The sequence below is a fragment of the Lagenorhynchus albirostris genome, chromosome 14, assembly GCF_949774975.1.
Source record: "Lagenorhynchus albirostris chromosome 14, mLagAlb1.1, whole genome shotgun sequence".
In the NCBI taxonomy this organism is placed as follows: domain Eukaryota; kingdom Metazoa; phylum Chordata; class Mammalia; order Artiodactyla; family Delphinidae; genus Lagenorhynchus; species Lagenorhynchus albirostris.
Window position 1 is genome coordinate 66,117,310 of NC_083108.1, and position 20,845 is coordinate 66,138,154.

Here is a 20,845-nt window from a genome sequence, read left to right on the forward strand (position 1 = left end):
GGGAAGGGAGGAGGTCAGACCAGGCCAGGCTCTCAGGAATTCCCTGGTCTCTACTGGCCCACCCACTTGGTGGACAGTCTGAGCCAAGTCCCTTCTGCTGGAGAAAAGCCTAGAACTGCCTCAAGAAGCAAAAGGGAAAACCCTCAAGTTAGCTAAGTCAGCAGGACATCCACATATTCCACCCAGAAAGGCTGGGAAAAGGGATGGGAGCTGGGAAGGACCTGGGGGAGGGAAGCAGAATGGAACAGGAACCCAGAAGGTAGAACTTAGAACTCAGAACTTGGGTTTGAACTGAAGAATTTGGAATACAGAATTGGGAAGATAGAACAGAGATGACAGAAGACCACTTGGGGAGGGGTTCCTAATACAAGACAGTTGGAGAGAGGTGCATCTCTTTCTTCCCACATAATGAGGTTGAGAACTTGAACAAGTTGTTCCAGCCCTTCTGTGCAGGGAGTGTCTTCTGCCCTCCCTATTGCCTTCCTGCAGGCAGAACTACGGACTAGGTCCCGTATTTCCCTCACCCCGTATTCCTTTTCTCCCTCTTCACATTCTCTCAGCCCAACCCTCATTCCACTGGGCCATCAGGTGTGTTTAGTGGGGTCAGTGACTTTGGGGACCTCCTCAGTGACCCCCACACCTCATGAACTTCTGAGTATCTTGATTCTGCCTCCGTTTCAGGAAAACTTGTGGTGGAGTCACTGATGGAACCAGTTAAATATTTACTATAACCATGGTGTCTTTTCTTCATCTGCAAGGAAATTTGGCAAGTGCCCCAGGCAGGGCCAGCTTCGCAGGTCCACCTGGCTGATCTACCCCACTGGAGGTTATTGCGTTCCCTGAGCTACTTTTGGGGAGGGCCTCCTTCTATGGCAGAAGGAAATACACTGCATAACCAGGGATTCAGGACATCAGTGTTTCTATCTTCAGATGAGTAGGATTTACTGAACCTCATCAGTACAATTCATACCAGGGGTAGAAAATACTTGAAGCTGTCAAATGCGTTAGATTTGTGACTCTGTCCTAGGGCAAATCGGGCCTAAAATAGGGATGAACTTGTGGGGGGAAAGAGGCGGGGTTAGATGGGATTAATGCCCACCTTGACTTGCTGCTCTCGCTAGTGTGGGATGTTCGGGAGAGTATGACAGTGGTTAAGAATCCAGGTTATGGAAGCAAATTCACAAGTGTCCAAATCGTGGCACTACTACATTCTTGCGTTATCTTGGGCTCTCGACAAATTCATTCAACAAATACTTGGCCGAGCACCTACTAGTTGCTGGGCATAGCTTTAGGCGCTGGGGAAAGAATGAACGAGGCACATAGTCTTTGCCCTTGCAACTTCGGTTTCCTGGTTTCAGAGGGCAGCATGAGGCTGTTGGCCGGCTGGGACCCGCCCAGACAACCCAGGTGCCACCAGCTCCTAGACCCCTTGCAGCCCAGCAGCCACCCGCACCGCTTGGTGGCTGCGTCGGGACCCTTCGCGCTCCGCTTCCGGCCTCCACGCCTCACTTCCGGTCGGCCACTCCTTCCTTCCGCTTCTCTGTGGTGCGGGAGCTGTGGGAAGTGGCTCGCTGGCCGCGACAGGTCGGGGTGCAGTGTGGTGAGGAGAGGACCGGGGTGGGGCTGGGCGCGCTGGGACTGGTGTGCGGACCTCCCGAGGGCGTCCCCGGGCTGGGGTCTGACCCGGTTCTCCGTCCTTATTCTCCGGGGACCCCGGCCGCTCGGCGCCGCACTCTCAGTTTCCTCCTGTGGAAAATGGTGGCTGCAGCATCGTCAGGCCTTATGGGGCAGCTTCTAGATAACGACCACCACGGTGGTGGTGATATCAGCTCACATTTATTATGCGCTTGTGTGTGCCAGGCACTGTCTACTGTCTTGCCAAAGTCAGGATTTCGCACACTTAACGCTTTTCGGGTCCCTCTGTGAAAAATCAACTTATCTTGTACGATTGTTTACTAAAGGCTTTTAATTGAGTCACTTTTAAAATTTAAATTTACTTTAAAAGAAAAATTTAAATCTTTACCATAAATAGAAAACTTTTCTCACTTGTCCTATGCAGAAGGTAGTGATAAAAATTAATGTATTTAATATGTAAAGGTTATCGTTAATAATTGTGGCTAGATTTCATTGTCTAAGGGTCTGAGATAGAGTCCTTTTGTTAACAAAAGGACGTTGTCATTCATAGGTGTTAAAGACTAACTAGGGAAATGACACGTTCTTCTTGAAGCAATCAGAAGTTTCTAAAAAGAATTGAAAGGGATTAACTTTCTCCGTAGGTGTTTAACATTATTAACCACTTGTGTACCATCTAAAGCCCTGCTCTCAGATCATCTTCATCACCTGCCCCAGTGGAGCGCCTCCTGCGTTAATGTCCACAGCCACCTCTGAGGTAGGGATGGCTATTTTCATTTGATATGGGAGGAAGTAGATGCAGAGAAAAGTGAAGTGACTTGTTGCAGGACTCAGCCATGAAATAGAGGACTGGAGACTCCAGCCCAGGGTTTCTCTGACACAACTCTGTTGAGGCATTGGCTCCCTCAATAAGTGTTGGTGACAGATTCACTGGGGTAGGGGGGTTAGTGCTGCCCACCTCAGAGGCTGCTGGTGACAGTCAGTAGAGGTAGCAGAGAGAGGATACTTTGTGACGCTAGAGGCCCATGAATGTATGTTCTGTTCTTTTAAATTTTTTATTTTCTATTTTATTTTATTATTTTCTTGGCTGCGTTGGGTCTTCGTTGCTGTGCGCGGGCTTTCTCTAGTTGCGGTGAGCAGGGGCTACTCTTCGTGGCTTCTCTTGTTGTGGAGTAGGCTCTAGGCGTGTAGGCTTCAGTAGTTGTGGCACGTGGGCTCAGTAGTTGTGGCTTGCGGGCTCTAGAGCTCAGGCTCAGTAGCTGTGGTGCATGGGCTTAGTTGCTGCGCGGCATGTGGGATCTTCCCGGACCAGGGCTCAAACCCGTGTCCCCTGCACTGGCAGGCGGATTCTTAACCACTGCGCCACCAGGGAAGTCCCTATTCTGTTCTTTTAAATTTTCGCGTCAACCAGGGAGTTGATGGCATCGCCAGATGACATGGTGGCAGCACTACAAGATACAGTAACGTAGTTGTCAGGAGCACTGCTGTGGCATGGGTTGGACCCTAGCTTTAGCACACTAGCTGTGTGACCTTGGGCAAGTCATTCACCTTCCTGACCCTCAGTGTTCTCACCTGTAAAATGGTGCTTGTTCATATCTGAGAGGATCCTTGTTATAAGAACCAAATGAGAACATACCTTTGAAGTGCTTAGATCAAGGTCCAGCACACAATGATCAATCAGCTGTGTTGAGAATGGGCTTATGTGCCTGGCTGAGGAGTTTGGTCAGTGGGGTTGTGGTGGTGCCTTTAAAGGAGGTGGAGTTGGGGAAGATGAGTTCATTTTGAACAGTCTGAGGGATGATTCTGCTTTTTACAGAGGATTAAATTGAGGCTTTGGAGGGTTGATGACTTTTCTTGAGTTACCAAGAGTGTAAGCGGGCACAACTGCTAGTTAGACTTCAGTATTCTGACTCTAGGAAAATCTCCAGTTCCAACTCTGGAAAAGCTCAGAAGCTTTCTCCTCTTAACAGGTCTCTGCTGTTTCCTCCTGACTTCACCAAACAACCATGTCATCGGAATCGAGCAAAAAACGAAAGCCCAAAGTGATCCGAAGTGATGGAGCTCCAGCTGAAGGGAAGCGTAATCGTTCTGACATTGAACAGGTGAGATCAGCCAGGGCTGCTGTGCTGCTGAGAAATTGCAGCTCGTGGCCAAGCACCTGGCTGTGGGTTTGCAGCAGCCGAGGATCATAGGCGTAACCTCCCAGGTGGCCTCTGTTTGACCAGGTGCCTGGAATTCCCTTGGCTCTTCAAGACCTGAGAATCCATATCAGATTTAGCTGCAGCATCCCAAGAACCAACAAGCCTGTACTAGACACGATTAGTGCCTGAACAGAGAATGCATTCTAGTATGGTGTGTGTCTCCAGCTTTCCTGATGGTCAGAAGAAGGCAGTCCATCCGCAGCGGCCACTAAGGCTTTGGAGATGTGACATCCCTGGTCTGCTACCGAGACAGTACCAGAACCATGTAGCTAAAGAACGTCTTCTGAGGCCTGAGTGCTGTTGTAGTCAGCAGGTTCTTCTTTTGCTGTTTCTCTGTCCTTGAATCTGTCAAGCTAATTTATGACTTAACAATTTTTTTCTTCTCCATTATGGTTTATTACAGAATCTTGAATATAGTTCCTTGTGCAATGCAGTAGAACCTTGTTGTTTATCCATTCTATGTATAATAGTTTGCATCTGCTAATCCCAAACTCCCAATCCATCCTTCCCCTTGGCAACCACAAATCTGTTCTCTGTGTCTGTGAACCTGTTTTGTAAGTAAGTTCATTTGTGTCATATTTTAGATTCCACATGTAAGTGGTATCATATGATATTTGTCTTTCTCTTTATGACTGACTTCACTTTGTACCTAATCTCTAGGTCCATCCATGTTGCTGCAAATGCTATTATTTCATTCTTTCTTATGGCTGAGTAGTATTCCATTGTCTGTATATACACCACATCTTCTTTATCCATTCATCTGTCGATGGACAGTTAGGTTGCTTCTATGTCTTGGCTATTGTGAACAGTGCTGCTATGAATGTTGAGGTGCATGTATCATTTCTAATTAGAGTTTTGTCTGGATGTGCCCAGGAATGGGATTGCTGGATCATATGGCAACTCTATTTTTAGTTTTTTGAGGAACCTCCATACTGTTTTACATAGTGTGCACCAGTTTACGTTCCCACCAACAGTGTAGGAAGGTTCCCTTTTCTTTACTCCCTCTCCAGCATTTATTTGTAGACTTTAATGATGGCCATTCTGACTGGCATGAGGTGGTACCTCACTGTAGTTTTGATTTGCATTTCTCTAATAATTAGCGATGTGGAGCATCTTTTCATGTGCTTCTTGGCCATCTGTATGCCTTCGTTGGAGAAATGTCTGTTTACTCTTCTGCCCACTTTTTGATTGGGTTGTTTGGTTTCTTGTTATTGAGTTGTATGAGCTGTTTGTGTATTTTGGAAATTAAGCCCTTGTTGGTCGCATCGCTTGCAAATATTTTCTCCCAGTCCATAGATTGTATGACTTAACTTGATTTTTTGGTTGGTTGTGGTTTTTGTTTGTTTTTTAACTAGAATAGAGAAACATACCAGCTTCAACTTAAATGGAAGATGATGCTTTCCTCAGATTTAGGAAATTAAAATTAACGAAGAACCTTATCCTTTGGGAGGTATTGATTCTGACTCTTTTTTAAAAAAATTAAATTGAGGTATAATTGGTATATAACATTATATTAATTTCAGGTGTACAACATAATGGTTGATATTTGTTTATTTTGTGAAAAGATCACCGAAATAAGTCTAGTTAACATCCAACGTGTTACATAGTTGTTACAAAAATTTTTTTCTTGTGATGAGAACTTTTAAGATCCACTCTTTTAGCAACTTTCAAATATGCAATGCAATATTTTTAATTGTAACTGACTCTCTCTTAAAGAGATGTGTTTGTTTATTCCAAAGTCTGGGAGACCAATTAGGATATTTTAGTTTCTGCTAAAGCTTGATTTGACCGTCTAAACACCCATCAGTAGAAATTTGGTTAAATGAATTCTGGTTCATCTATATGTAGCCATTTTGATGGAGATTTATATTTATTGTGATGGGAAATTGCACTAAATAGCATGAACAATATCCCATTTTATTTTATTTATTTATTTATTTATTTATATTTTTTATTTTATTTATTTTTTTGCGGTATGTGGGCCTCTCACTGTTGTGGCCTCTCACTGTTGTGGCCTCTCCCGTTGCGGAGCACAGGCTCTGGATGCGCAGGCTCAGCGGCAATGGCTCACGGGCCCAGCCGCTCCGCGGCACGTGGGATCCTCCCAGACCGGGGCACGAACCCGTGTCCCCTGCATCGGCAGGCTGACTCTTAACCACTGCGCCACCAGGGAAGCCCTTAATTATTTTTTTAATGTATTTATCCACAATACTAACAATGGAGTTACTTCAGGCTGGGAGGTGAGATTATAGGCAAGTTTTCGTTTTGTTTTTGATACTCCTCTCTATGTTCTGAATCTCTGACACCAAGCATGCATTACTTTATAATCAGAAAGAGGAAAAGAGGAATTCTTTTCCATTTTGAAAAAAAGAAAAACATTTGATTTGCAGATCAGATCCTTTAGAGACCTGATTTGGGGCTTCATTGTTACTCATCTCAGCCAAGTGTCCCTGTTCCAACAGAGAGACTTTTACTCTCCACCCAAGGCCTATATCCTTGCCTCCACAGGAAGGTAAATACTACAGCGAGGAGGCTGAGGTGGACCTGCGGGACCCTGGCAGAGACTATGAGCTGTACAAGTACACGTGCCAGGAGTTGCAGAGGCTCATGGCGGAGATCCAGGACCTGAAGAGCAGGGGAGGCAAGGATGTGGTAAGGAGTGGGGCTGGGAGGACACGGACCTGGTGGGTCTGCATGGATGGACCTGTTTCGCACCTATCAGAGCCCTTCTTTATATTGGTCTTATGTCTTGCCATCATCATGGGGTTAGAGCCTGAGGGCTCCAGAGACCTGCCTATTAATTTATTGTAACATCACCACCCAGTCATCAATTACAGTCATGAAAGTACAGGATAATTAATGTTTTCCATAACTGTAATTTGATAATTCATCCAAATGATATTTATTAAGTGCTGGGCGTGGAGAAATTATGGTACATGTCAATCACCATTGCTATTATAAGGCTAGATATGTACAAATAAATCAGAGACCAAAAATTAAAGTATTAATATTAAATGAAAAAAAAGGTTTCAGAGCAGAGAAGCAAAACAGTGTGACTGAAACTAAATGGGTAAGTTCAAAATAAAACAATCCATATTTTTCCAGGAATCTCACTTATTTGTTCTTATACTGGCCAATATTGTTAAGATTATTACATTCTATCTATTTTACTGTAGTCAAGTTTTACAGCTGTAATTCTGCTATTTTCATTTAAATTATTCTATAATGTTGTTTACAGAGGTCAAGTTGTATGGCATGATGTTGTCGTTGTTAGGATCTCTGTGTACCTTGTGTAGAGACAGCTGTTGTTTGCATTGGCTGCCTTTGCTCCATCTTTGATTCCTGTTACTTTGGTCCAAGTAGAAATTAGTTTTTTATGCCTGGGAACCTTAAGCATTCCCTTATACAGTCATTCTTCCATTTCCCCCGACACTTCTTATGGTTCTGAGCTCCTTCCAGTGTCTGTTTTTTTTTTTTCCCCCCCGGTATGCGGGCCTCTCACTGTTGTGGCCCCTCCCGTTGCTCCGGACGTGCAGGCTCAGTGGCCATGGCTCACGGGCCCAGCCGCTCCGTGGCATGTGGGATCCTCCCAGACCAGGGCACGAACCCATGTCCCCTGCATCGACAGGCGGACTCTCAACCACTGCGCCACCAGGGAAGCCCTAGTGTCTGTTTTTGACTCTGGATGAGGATGAGCAGTGAGGGGCTGAAGGAAGCTGAGCCAGCTCCAGTTGTCAAGGTCTTTACCAGTTTTTTTGGCCTGTAGGCAATTGAGATCGAAGATCGGAAGATCCAGAGCTGTGTGCATTTCATGACTCTAAAAAAGCTTAACCGATTAGCCCACATCAGGTTGAAGAAAGGAAGAGATCAGACTCATGAGGTAGGAGCTGAGAGATTTAACCCTCCTCTTCCTCCTTCTCATCCCATCTTTAATCTCCTTTACCCCTTTTCTGAGTTTGCTGCTGCTCTGCTTTGCCCCACCCCACCCCGACTTGCCCCACTCACCTCTGACCTTGTCCTCCTTTCAGGCCAAGCAGAAAGTGGACGCCTATCACCTGCAGCTCCAGAACCTGTTGTATGAGGTGATGCACCTGCAGAAGGAGATCACCAAATGTCTGGAGTTTAAGTGAGTGTTGGAGCACAGGGCTTTGGCAAGATGGTCTGTTGGTAACTGCTTTTTCCTACATAGCTCAGTATGAGCCATTTTTTTTAAAAAGAAGTCAGATGCCCTTGGAGACTACAGGATCTGGGGGAAGGCTGAATAGATCACTTTGAGTGGGAGAATTGGAAGCAGTAGTTCCAGGCTGCACAAAGAACCTCAGAAGCCTGTCTGACCCTTTTGAGTTTTGTGCTCTGAACCTGGTGAAAAACAGTTGTCTCTCCCCAGCAGGCAGCGCCTTTGCATTACCAGTTTGATTCCTGAGCACGTTGTATGGGAGCAGCTCACTTCCAATTACATCTTTTTAACCTTTTGGCCCAGCTTTCCTCTCTAAAGTTCCAGCAATTCATTTTTGCAACTGGATTTCATTATTTGGAACCTGAACTTCTTGCTGCCTAGCTGCCTTTAGGTGAACAAACTACAGTTTGTCAGTGTCCTTAAACTGTGATGCCCCTTGGCAAATCCAAGCTGAGAGATGTGAAAGAGGAAGGAATAGACAAAATAAGAGAAGGGAACGTGTTCTTGCCTTGTCAGATCTATTTGTGTAAACTGTAAGGAGTCAGGTTTTATTTGTAATAAACTTGGGATGAGGGGGACCACGTTAGGCATTGGGTCTGGTGTATGCTGATTTTTGAGAGGTTTCTTTATCTGCTTCACGAGTCCATCCACATAATAATATTTAAATACTAATAGAAGTGAAATCCACATCAGGTACCTGAGTTAATAGTATTGTACAATTGTCAGTTTCCTAGTTTTGACAATGTATTATGCTTAGATAAGATATTATCATTGGGGGAACCTGGGAGAAGGGTTCATGGAGGAAATAAACTCTCAGTTTAAGACTTACAAGAAGTTTCAAAAATAGTACTGTTTAAAAAGAAGAAAGATAGGATGCTCCACCTGTAACCGTTGTTCAGATGAAAGCCAGCAAACCCTGTAGCGAGGCAGGTGGCCATGTGGAAGGATCAGGGGCCCTGGAATCAGACAGTCTGGGTTCAAATCCCAGCTCTCCCTCTCCCTAGCTGTGTGACCTTGGGCAAGCTGCTTACTGATGGAAGCCTCTATCATTTGAAAAATGGAGATAAAAATCCCCATCTCAGTTATTGTGTGTCACTGTACATCAACAGTTAGAGCCTCTAGATCTTTTCACATCTGATCATATTATGTTGGATCTTCCCCATGCTATATTTAGGCAGTTAATAATTTGAACTTAAGTGTAGACTCTTATGTTTATTCCTGTTAAATGGCATTTCTTGGTTTCAACCTGACAGTCTAGACCTAGACCATGGTGTTTTTATTTGATTCTTTAAGCTCTTAGCTCTCTTGCACAGCTTGGAGAGGTCTATAAATTTCATAAGTGTATTTTTAGGTTTTCAGCTAAATCATGGATATAAAGCTTGGGCAACATGGATAAGGATCCTGTGGCATGTCACCAACTACCTCTCTTCACATTGAAACACCTGCTAATGAGCATTTGCTGAGAAGACTGGATTCTAGGTTCCTGGGTAGCTGTAGACCAGGGCTGAGTTGACGTACACGGGGTGGAACTCTGGGCCTGTTTAAGCCACAGTTTGGGTTTCTGAGGGCAGCAGCTTGACATTGAGTTTTTTGGGTTTTTTTTTCTGCGGTACACGGGCCTCTTACTGTTGTGGCCTCTCCCGTCGTGGAGCACAGGCTCCGGACGTACAGGCTCAGCGGCCATGGCTCACGGGCGTAGCCACTCCGCGGCATGCGGGATCTTCCCGGACCAGGGCACAAACCATGTCCCCTGCATCGGCAGGCGGACTCTCAACCACTGCACCACCAGGGAAGCCCTGACATTGAGTTTTTGACTGCAGGTCAAAGCACGAAGAAATCGATCTGGTCAGCTTAGAGGAGTTTTATAAGGAGGCTCCTCCAGATATCAGCAAGGTGGAAGTCACCATGGGAGACCCTCACCAGCAAACCCTTGCACGTCTGGACTGGGAGCTGGAGCAGCGGAAAAGGTAGCGTTTCCTCCTTCCTGCCCTTGTTCACCTGTGCAGACACGGACCTTTATCCATGAGGGACAGTGCTTTGTCCTGACCCAGGATCACATAGCAAAGCACTGTGGAACCAGCAGAATAGTCTCTAAGACCAAATCCCGTTTTGTGATTAATTCACACTTAGCAGTTCACACTTGACCAACTGAACTGCATCATAAGTGGGGTCGGAATTGCTTAACGCCGTTATGTGAAAGAGTAACCTTTTCTTTAAAATTTTAGTGCCTAAGACCTAAATACCTTTTGTATTATTAATCTGATTTTTTTTTGCCTTTTCCCCCACCTGTAAGCATATTTGTGTGGTATTGCAAAGCTGTGCAAACATTATTTTAGAAGGTTGTACAACATTCCAGGGTAAATTGTAAATCACATAATTGTTCCCATATTGAATTGGACTTTAAGTTGTTTGCATTGTTTTGGTATTATAAATAATGCTTTGAGGCACCCCTTTACATATAAAACTTTTTGTACTAATAAAGAGCTTTTATTTATTAACCGTAAGTAGAATGTCTATACTGTATAATTTAATCTAGATCTTCCTTAGAATATGGTATGTATATTTTTTTCATCCTGAACTTTTTTTCTTTTTTTTGCGGTATGCGGGCCTCTCACTGCTGTGGCCTCTCCCGCTGCGGAGCACAGGCTCCGGACGGGCAGGCCCAGCGGCCACGGCTCACGGGCCCAGCCGCTCCACGGCACGTGGGATCCTCCCAGACCGGGGCACGAACCCATGTCCCCCACATCAGCAGGCGGACTCCCAACGACTGCACCACCAGGGAAGCCCCATCCTGAACTTTTTATGGTTGCATCCCTTCCATCATGGTGACCTTTTTCCCTTTCATGTTTGTACACGAGTTCCAGGGCTTTTGGTTGGCACATTTGTTGTTTTCTGTCAGAGAAGCTGCTGTTTTTAATTCCTTACCTTTTTCTGTTGTTGAGTATATTTTGTGCCTTTGGTCTACATAATGAATTTAATAAGTACTGAGTCTGGATCTTAGGGACTTGGTGTCAGTTTTTTAGCAGATGGGGCTGGCCTGTCACACCCCTGTCCAGTACATCACTTGCCCTTGGCTAAGCCATAAGTGTTCCATTCCTGTGGCTCTGGTCTGGAATCTATCCCCACTCTGCCCCACTCAGGTCCATGGGCCTCATTTGTGTCCTATAGCTGCTGAGTCCATATATTTGTGAAAGTTCTGGGTCTAGCCTCTGAGGCAAGAAACGGAGCAGTAGGTGATACCAGTGGTCATGGGCACAGCCTTTGGAGCAGACAGGCATGGGTTCAGAGCCCAGCTCTGTGCTTGCTCTTACTGGATGACCTTGGGCAAGTTATCTACCTCCCTGAGCCTTTGTTTCCTCCTTCGGGGATAAAAAAAAGTCCCTATCTTCCAGGGTTTTTATAAGGATTAAATGCCATAATGCTTGTACACCATTTTCCAAACTGCCTGGCACATAGTAAGTGCTAGGTAAACATTAGCAGATAATCGTGACTGCTGTCATTAGGTAGAGTCTGATAGTGAACAGGTGTGTTGGGGTGTCCCTGGAGAGCATCAGGCGACAGTGCTCTGTCTTCCCCCAACAGGCTGGCGGAGAAGTACCGAGAGTGCCTGTCCAACAAGGAGAAGATCCTTAAGGAGATTGAAGTAAAGAAGGAGTACCTGAGTAGCCTCCAGCCTCGTCTCAACAGCATCATGCAGGTGAGGGTCTCCCCACACCCTGCCACCTCCTCGGCTTTTGCTTTGCCTTCACCACTCAGTGGCACATTGCTGACCTGAGGCCTCCAGCAGCCACATCACCCTGTGGGTTTTGTCGGGTCTGTTACCCTAATCAGTGTTAGAGCACAGTGCAAGGATGGTCCCGTCTGCATGCCCACAGCAGGTGTGATAAGGTTGTGTCCTGTGTGGAGGAATTGCTAGCAGGATTCGCTCTGGAACGTATACACACACGTACCTCGGCGTATTCTTTTCACCAGCGCCTATTCCGGGTAAAACGCTTTCACAAACTGTAAGTTTAGTTTACACCTTGTGTGATCTCCGCCAGCCCACAGTCCCCAGGTATCTAAGCATGCTTCCACAGATGTCTATTAGATCCCCCTGACTGCACCACAGGGGCCAGCTGCTCAGCAAATCTACTTGCTCTGCAAAGAACTTTACTCATATTTGAAAACCGTTAGGTACCTTAGGAGGAAAAGTCCCCACTTTACCTGTAAAATGTAATTTCTTTCTATATGGGTGACCTGATTTTTGTTTGCTTTGTGAAGCCAAGTTTGATCTAAATATAGTTTGATAAAGCAGGGTAAATGGCTAATATGGAGGAACTTTGTAAAAGGACCCTAGTGAAATTGAAAATTCACTTTTGTAGGATTTGGCAAGATCTACATTTCTTCTCTTCAACTCTAGGCATAGAATTAGAGTTAACAAATATGCTCAGTAACACTTCATATGGGACAAAAATCAGAAACTAAAAATTTTGGTTGTACTTCAATTTTTCCTGTTAACTGGAAACACTGAATGCTCCTAAATAGGGTACAGGTTAAATAAATTCTTGTGTGGTTCAGTCTTACACCTATAATGGAAGTATGGAGCATCCTGTTACTGACAGAATAACTGGACAGAAAGATCTATTAAATTATGAAATCAAAAACTGCACGTTGTAGAACATGTATAATCCCATTTGTATACCTTCATTTACAAAGTATTCGAATGGCTGTATATATGTGTAAGTCATGTATGTGCTTAGAAAAGTATGTTTTCACACCAAACCATTAACAGTTACCTTTGGTGGTTGGGAACTGGGAATTTTTGCCTTATAAACTAGAATACAACTTTAAAAAAAAATGTACATATACTACTTAAAAAAAATAATTTTATATAAAGAAAAGCATACAACTCGTAAGCATACTCACAGTTCAGTGGATAATTCCCTGTGTACACATTTGTGAACACATCTGTGTAATCACCCAAATCAAGAACATTAGCAATTTTCCAGAAGATACTTTATTCCCCTCCCAGTCACTGTCCCCCCACCCCATAACCTTTAATCTTGACTTCTAACATCACAGGTTAGCTTGGCCTGTTTTTGTTGGTTTGTTTGTTTTGTTTTTTTGACTGCTACGGGTCTTCGTTGCTGCGCGCGGGCTTTCTCTAGTTGCAGCGAGCAGGGGCTACTCTGTTGTGGTGTGCGGGCTTCTCATTGTGGTGGCTTGTTGCGGAGCACGGGCTCTAGGCACACAGGCTTCAGTAGTTGTGGCATGCGGGCTCTAGAGTGCAGGCTCAGTAGTTGTGGCCTATGGGCTTAGTTTCTCCGCGGCATGTGGGATCTTCCCAGACCAGCGCTCGAACCCATGTCCCCTGCATTGGCAGGCGGATTCTTAACCACTGTGCCACCAGGGAAGTCCTGGCCTGTTTTTTAACTTAAATAGATGGAATGATATAATACATATTCTTTTGTGTCTGGCTTCTTTTTTTTTTTTTTTTTTTTTTTTTTTTGGCGGTAGGCGGTCTCACTGTTGTGGCCACTCCCATTGCGGAGCACAGGCTCCGGACACGCAGGCTCAGCGGCCATGGCTCACGGGCCCAGCCGCTCCGCGGCATGTGGGATCTTCCCAGACCAGGGCACAAACCGGTGTCCCCTGCATCGGCAGGCTGACTCTCAACCACTGCACCACCAGGGAAGCCCTGTGTCTGGCTTCTTTGATTCAACAGTTTGTGAGATTTATCTAGGTTGTTGTGAGTACCAGGAGTTCATTTATTCTCGTTGATGTTTAGTGTTTGATTTGGGGTGTTTCCAGTTTGGGGCTGTTGCGAATAATGCCACTAGGAGCCTTCTTACACGTGTCCTTTGGTGTACATGTGTACACATTTCTTTTGAATATATACCCAGGAATGAAATTGTTGGATCATAGTATGCTATGCGTATATTTAGTTTTGGTATTCAGTGAAACAATTTTCTAAAGTGATTGTACTGATTTTTGAAATTCCCACCATCACCATGTGAAAGTTCTAATTTTCCACATCCTTGTCAACTCTTGATGTTGTCATTTTTCTTGATTATAGCCATTCTGGAGGGTATCTTTTATGGTTTAAATTTCCATTTCCCTGGGGACCAGTGACGTTGAGCACAGCACATTTTATATACTAACTGGCTTTTGGAGTACCTCATTTGTGAAGGGCCTGTTAAAGTCTTTTGCTCATTTTTCTGTTGGGTTGCCCGGAATTCTTTATATTTTCTGGAGATGAGTCTTCTGCAGATATCTTTCCTTTTCACTTTCATAATAGTATCCTTTAATGAGCAGATGTTCTTAATTTTAACACGATCCAGTTATCAGTCTTTTCCTTTCTCTGTCCCAAGGTCATGGAAATATTCTCGTATTTTCTTATAGAGCCCTATTGTTTAACCTTCCACATTGAAATCTATAGTCTTCCTGGAAGTGAATTTTGTATATAGTGTGAGGTGAAGGTCAGATTCTTTCCCCACATAGGTATTCAGCTGATTCATTTATTGAAAAGACCATTCTTTCCCCCACTGTTCTGCAGTGCCTTTTTTGTCATAAATCAGATATCTGTATATGTTTGGGTTTGTGTGTGCGTGATCTAGTTGTCTCTGCACCAATATCACACTGACTTATTACTCTAGCTGTATCAGAAGTCTTGATGCTCAATAATGTAAGTCCTCCAATTTAATTTTTCAGGATTATCTCTGTTATTCTTGGCCTCTTTTATTTACATATAAGTTTTAGAATCAGCTAGTCTATTTTCATCTGCTGGGATTTAGATTGGATTGCATTGAATCCATAGATACTTTGGGGAGAATTGACATCTGGGTGGTATTAAGCCTTGGAGGCCATTAACATGGCATATATCTGCATTCATTTAGATCTTTCATTTCTCAGGTGTTTGTGTAGAGGTTGACACACTTTTGACATTTAGATATTTGTTGTTTTCTTGATGCTAGACGAAATGGTATCTTTTTTTAAAGTTCATTTTCTTACTGTTTATTGCTGCTATCACTTTCATAAATAAAAAACTGTATACTAAGTAACTAAGAAGCCACATGTTCCTGTGTGTGCCTGTAAAAGAAAAACAAAATCCCTCCTTCCTTGCTCGCAGGCTTCCCTACCGGTGCAGGAGTATCTGTTTATGCCCTTCGACCAAGCTCACAAGCAGTATGAGACAGCCCGACACCTACCACCTCCCCTCTATGTCCTCTTTGTCCAGGCCACTGCATATGGGCAAGCCTGTGGTGAGTATGGGGCTGGGCAGGGAGGGGCTGTGGGAGCAGCAGCTGTGGCCAATTGAGTCATTTGGAAGCACCTCCTGCTGAGGAAAGCTCCCTGGCCCTACTCAGAAGCCCTCAGGTGATAGATGCTGCCTCCCCTCTGCACTGCCCGGCATGGCTGTTTTGACCAGCTGGCCTGAGGCTGGACTAACCTGATGGGCATTTCAGAATGGATGGCTTTGAATCTTTGATGAGCCTGACTGGTCGGCTGTTGTGTTCAGTGCCCAGGCAGCCTGTCTGGCCTCCCAAGCACTCACCCCATCAAGGCACACTTGGCAGGTGGATCAGTGCCTCCTGCTCTCTTCACAGAGAGGGTTTGGTGAACACAGGTCCCAGCCAGCTGTCTCAGGCTTTCACCAAGCCCTGGAACAGGCTGCATGTCATAACAGTGAATTACGGAAGGAGAGGAGGTGTCCTCATTAAGCTTGAAGGCAGCCCATGACTCCACTAGGATTTTGAGAAGCTTTTAGAGATCCTGCCTTTTGCCCTACTGCAAGCTTTCACCCAGCACCTAAAGTTTTCTTCCCTACGCCCACCCCACTGCATCAGACAGACACACATTGCGCCAGTGCATGCCTCTCCTCCCAGCCATGGGCATCAACACATTACTGTCTCTCTTCTTGTGTCTTCCTGGTCCTTTTGATCCTCTCCCTCCCCTTTCTTCTCCCTCCTGTTTTCATCATCAGCTCATATGAAATCCTCCCAGCCCCCTAGACAGGGTGAGTAATTTTCTTTTCTTTTGTGTTTAAAACCCAGCCTGTTTCCATTCCCATTTTACTGTAGAATTCCAGGAATAAACTAGTCAAAAGAACAGTCTAGCATTTGCCAGTGTTAATGGGGGCAGCCAGCTTGTTTGGGATGAGGTGTGATGGTTCATGAGGGTTGTCAGAGATAAGCAGTGGTCAGCCACTGAGGAATATCCCAAGGGCCCGCCACTTGGGGGAAGTTTGTCATCCCTCTTTGTGCACTTGAACAAACCCTTTCAGGCTCCTGTGACTATCTGCGTCTCTGTATACCCTTTTGAATGGAGAAGGAAGGGTGATGGCCTATCTGATCTCTCAGCGCTAGACCCACGGAGTTGCACAGAGGCAGGCCCAGGCATTGCTCATTGAGGTGTCAGGCCTGGTGCAGGGAGCAGGCCACTTAGCTTTGTGTTTGAGATACCAAGCTCAAGTTGAATAGACTTGGTCTTGAATCCTAACTTATTTACCTCTTGGTTGTTGTATCTAACTTCCTTGAGCCTTAATTTTCTCATCTGTAAATGGCTAGAGTAATAGTATTGCTCCTATAGGATTGCTGTGAGGATTGAAAATTAATTTTTAAAAGTAATTTTATAATTAAAATTCAGTCCTCCTAACCCAACTGGGCAGCCACCATTTGTCAAGTCCCTGTTTCATAGGTGCAGAAACTGAGGCTCAGAGCAGTGACATAACTTTCCAGGTTGTAAGTTTGGGAGTTGGTTGAGCAGAGACTCAGGCCGGGACTGGACTGCAGGTTCCAGGTTCCTACCCACTGTCCTGCTGCCTCCCAGTTAAATGTTGTGGTATCAGGCAGGTGCCAGGTGCTAGGTGTAGTGCAGAACAGAGAATAAGAACTGAGGGGAGAGCTGTCGTTTCCAGAATGTGGACAGTTACAGGTTCTGGATGAGAACCTTTAAGACAGTTGGTAGAATTGTGCCGTGTGGCTTTAGGCCATCGATTTGGATTTCTGTGCCTTGGTGTAAGCCTGAAAAGAGAAGCATTCACCCCTAGTCTCAGGTGATGCTTGGCCAGGAATCTGCATTTTGGGTTCCTTGTTTTCAGTAAATGATGGGAAAAAATGATGGGAAACTTAGGTTTCCCACCTTGCTCCTCTTCATCTGGAGAAAGGACTTTTGCCCTCCAGGCCCGGTCAGTAAGAAGCTGTGACAGAAGCAGAGGAAGTGCAGCCCCAGGGCGGGCCTGGTCGTGTAGCTTAGCTCCATCTCTCAGCAACTTTCACAGAAAGCTGTTTCTTGCTCCTAGATAAGACGTTGTCTGTGGCGATTGAAGGCAGCGTGGATGAGGCCAAGGCTCTGTTCAAGCCTCCCGAGGACTCCCAAGGTAAGTGGTGGTCAGGATCCTCCCCCACGTCTACTGTAGCTGGTTCCAGGAATGCCAGGTCACCACCCAGGGCCAGTGCTGGTCCTTTGGTAATTAGCCGTCCTGGTTCTGTGTGGCAGGGAGCTTAGCTTTAATGTCTTAGTGCTCGGGGTAGACAGGGAAAAGCACTGCCTTTGGATTTCAGCCTGCCTCTCACCAGCTCACTGATCCTAGGGAAGTTCTTTAACGTTTCGGAGCCTCGGTTTACTCTCCTGTCAAAACAAGATAGTAATACCTCATGTAGAATTATTGTGTGGATTAAATGAGGTCATGCATGCAGACCCCTTAGCATCATCCTCAGCACACAGTAACCCCTCAAATTATATGAGCTTCTGTTATTGTTGTTTATACTACTGTTATTACTGCCACCACCACCACCAATGGAGGAGCTTGTGGTCCATAGGATGACATTAAAAATCACTGAAAAAAAAACAGGGTGATGGGATTATAAGTCATTTTTCTTTTCCTTGCATCACTCTGTTTTCTATACTGAATAAGAAGCAGCAAATATTTATTCTAAAGGAACCCATTTACAAAAGCCTGGGCCCTATTATGCGCCCTGGGTTGAGGTGCTCTCAGGAGAATTGGGAGCCCTCACCTCGAGCTGCCTTCTCTCTGTCGCTGCAGATGACGAGAGTGACTCGGATGCTGAGGAGGAGCAGACCACGGTGAGAGTGTGGGGAGTGCCGAGCGGCTGCCCTAGGGGCCCACTAGTTGGCGGGTGCCATCCTCCCTAGAAGCAGAAGAAAGAGGTTTGAAAGAAAGGGAGCTGGGATCCTGGCAGCTGGAGAGCTGAAGCACGGGTCCCAGTGGTGAGGCCCTGGCCAGCAGGGAGAAGGGGACGGGGGAGATTCCCGTGAGCAGTGCTTACCGGCTCGACCCTTTCCTTTGTCCAGAAACGCCGGCGACCCACACTGGGAGTTCAGCTGGACGACAAGCGCAAGGAGATGCTGAAGAGGCACCCGCTGTCCGTCATGCTGGACCTGAGGTGCAAAGGTCTGGCTCCCCTTGGTCTGGGGGATCTCGTAGCGCCTAGGAGTGCAGCCAGCTGCCGCTCTGCGGGGTCCAGCAAGCTGATGCCTCCTTACCCAGGAAAAGATTCTGGTTTCATATTTCTGTTTTCCTTTGTTGTTCTTCATGGAGTTTGATTTTTTTCCCCCTCCTAAGCCATAACTTTGAAAACATAGCAAAAACATCAGACACATTAGGGATGCTTGATGGAACTACACCTCTTTCTGAACTTGACAGGTTAGATACACAGAGCAAGTTGCCAAGAGTATGCAGGCTTTGAGTAATATGACCAACCTGCTTAATTTAATAAATATAAGTAGAACTTCGTATTTTGCAGAGACAGTGGGTTTTGAAACTGGCTTCATATGGGTAAAGGAGCACATGGTAAAGCATCCCAGCAGGATGAGAGTTAGCAGTCAGATGTAAGTTTCCTTCTCACCCCAGACTTCCAGACCCTGGTCCTGGTCATTACCTTCAAGGGCAACCATTGTGACAGTTTCCTATGTATTTTCAAGAAATAAACTATGCATTTAGAAGCTTTTACACAAGTTTATACTTAACCCCTTCGCCTTTTATTTATTTATTTTTTTTGGTGGTACGCGGGCCTCTCACTGTTGTGGCATCTCCCGTTGCAGAGCACAGGCTCCGGACGCGCAGGCTCAGCGGCCATGGCTCACGGGCCCAGCCGCTCCACGGCATGTGGGATCTTCCCGGACCGGGGCACGAACTGGTGTCCCCTGCATCGGCAGGCGGACTCTCAACCACTGCGCCACCAGGGAAGCCCCGCCTTTTATTTTTTACATAAATGGAAACACTCTACACACTTGTCTTCTCTTTGCCTTTTTATAAAAAAATTTTTGAGATAATTTTAGACTCAGAAGAGTTTCAGTGATGATACAAAGATTTCACACCTGCTCTTCACCCCAATATCAACATCTTTCTTAACCACAGTAATCAAAATCAGTGTCAATTTCATTGGTACAGTACTATTAACTACCAAACTTATTCACATTCCCCTGGTTTTTCCACCAGTGTCCTTTTTCTCTTCCAGGATCCAATCCAGGATCTCACATTGCATTTAGTCGTCATGCCTATTAGTCTCCTGCAGTCTTTGCTTGTCTTTCATGACCTTGACACTTTGGAAGATGAGGTTTATGTATTATGTAGAAAGGCTCTCAATTTGGGCTTGTCTGTTGTTTTCTCCTGGTTAGACTGAGGTTGTGGGTTTTGGGGAAGGAATACCACAGATGGCAGTGTTCACCGTCACGTCTAATCGGGTCGGAGGTATCAATTCGTCTCGTTAATAGTGATGTTAACCCATATCACTTGGTGATCCCTTGATCGCTTCCTTTCCATGTTGTGTTAGTTAGAAGCAGAGTCTCTAAGTCCAGTCCACACTCAAGGGAGGGAAATGAAGCTCCACCTCTTGGAGAGAGTAGTAGCAAAGAATTTGTAGAGACTTTTTTTACTCAATGTTAAGTTGCCATCAAGTTGTTTTTATAGTGAAAGATCTTAAAAGTCTTGTTGACTTTGCTTTCTATAATACTGTTGACGCTCTTCTAGTGTTTAACTCATAAATGATGTCTTCTTTTCCTCCTCCCCTCCAGATGACAGTGTACTGCACCTGACTTTCTACTACCTCATGAACCTCAACATCATGACGGTAAAAGCCAAAGTGACAACTGCCACAGAACTGATCACCCCCATCAGTGCAGGGTATTGGACAGGTGCTGCGGGGGGTGGGGCATGGGAGGGGGGTGTGGTGGCAGCCTTGGTGCTGGGCTCCTCTCGGATCCTCCCTCATCTGGCTCTGAGTGGAGTTCATGGCCACCCTGGCTTCTGTTGTCACGTCCACACAGCCCCGAAGTCCTGGTACATCACAGGTATTTGGAAAGCACTCACTGACTTGAATTGGTGAAGTCCTCTCACTACACAGCAGATGCTAGAAGTGACTACAGCCTGTTGTAAATTGAGTGGGCAGGGCACCACCTTTTACACCAGTGGAAAGAGTGTGAATGTGAAAGTGAGATTTGGCAGACCTTACCAGGTTGACAAATTTAGGCCTCTCTTTTTCTTGTCTCTTTCTGTCCCAAGGTGCTGGGATTTCACTTTGCAGCTCAGCTCAATCCCAGGTTGTCCTTACCTGGGCAGTGGGAGGAAGACTGGCGGGTCCCTGTGGGGGTTTTGAGGAGGGTGAGCAGAGGCACGTAGTGGCAGCCACAGGTGGAGCATCCCCAGAAAGGCCCTGACCGTGGCTGCTTGTTCCACAGCCAGCGTGGGAAGAAGGGAGGAGGACCGAGAGGGCCTGGGGGTGAAATAGGCTCACCTGGCCTGGCACACCTCCCGACCCTGCCCCACCTGCTTCCAGTGAGTCCTCACGTCAGGTGTAGAAAGATCAGTGAGGGAGACGTGGGTCTGGTGGGATGG

General features: G+C 45.7%; 1 protein-coding gene across 6 annotated transcripts in view; it reads left to right on the forward strand.

Moving 5' to 3' along the window:
* The first annotated feature begins 9 nt into the window (after positions 1-9).
* The window catches only part of THOC5 (THO complex subunit 5), a 33,709-nt gene continuing 12,873 nt past the window's right edge, over positions 10-20,845 (forward strand). Inside the window, exons 1-15 of one of the 6 annotated variants that reach the window (XM_060122113.1) lie at positions 1,170-1,600; positions 2,315-2,389; positions 3,603-3,734; positions 6,342-6,485; positions 7,600-7,713; positions 7,862-7,959; positions 9,831-9,977; positions 11,593-11,707; positions 15,119-15,251; positions 15,974-16,006; positions 17,291-17,368; positions 18,035-18,075; positions 18,304-18,403; positions 19,054-19,190; positions 20,022-20,134. In XM_060122113.1, the coding sequence (XP_059978096.1) occupies positions 3,639-3,734; positions 6,342-6,485; positions 7,600-7,713; positions 7,862-7,959; positions 9,831-9,977; positions 11,593-11,707; positions 15,119-15,251; positions 15,974-16,006; positions 17,291-17,368; positions 18,035-18,075; positions 18,304-18,403; positions 19,054-19,190; positions 20,022-20,134 (1,349 nt within the window). In that variant the 5' untranslated portion in view covers positions 1,170-1,600; positions 2,315-2,389; positions 3,603-3,638. Of the gene's footprint in view, positions 827-1,169; positions 1,601-2,276; positions 2,390-3,602; positions 3,735-6,341; positions 6,486-7,599; positions 7,714-7,861; positions 7,960-9,830; positions 9,978-11,592; positions 11,708-15,118; positions 15,252-15,973; positions 16,007-17,290; positions 17,369-18,034; positions 18,076-18,303; positions 18,404-19,053; positions 19,191-20,021; positions 20,135-20,845 lie in introns of those variants that run through there. The other 5 variants (XM_060122114.1, XM_060122115.1, XM_060122117.1 and 2 more) reach the window with 5 other exon arrangements.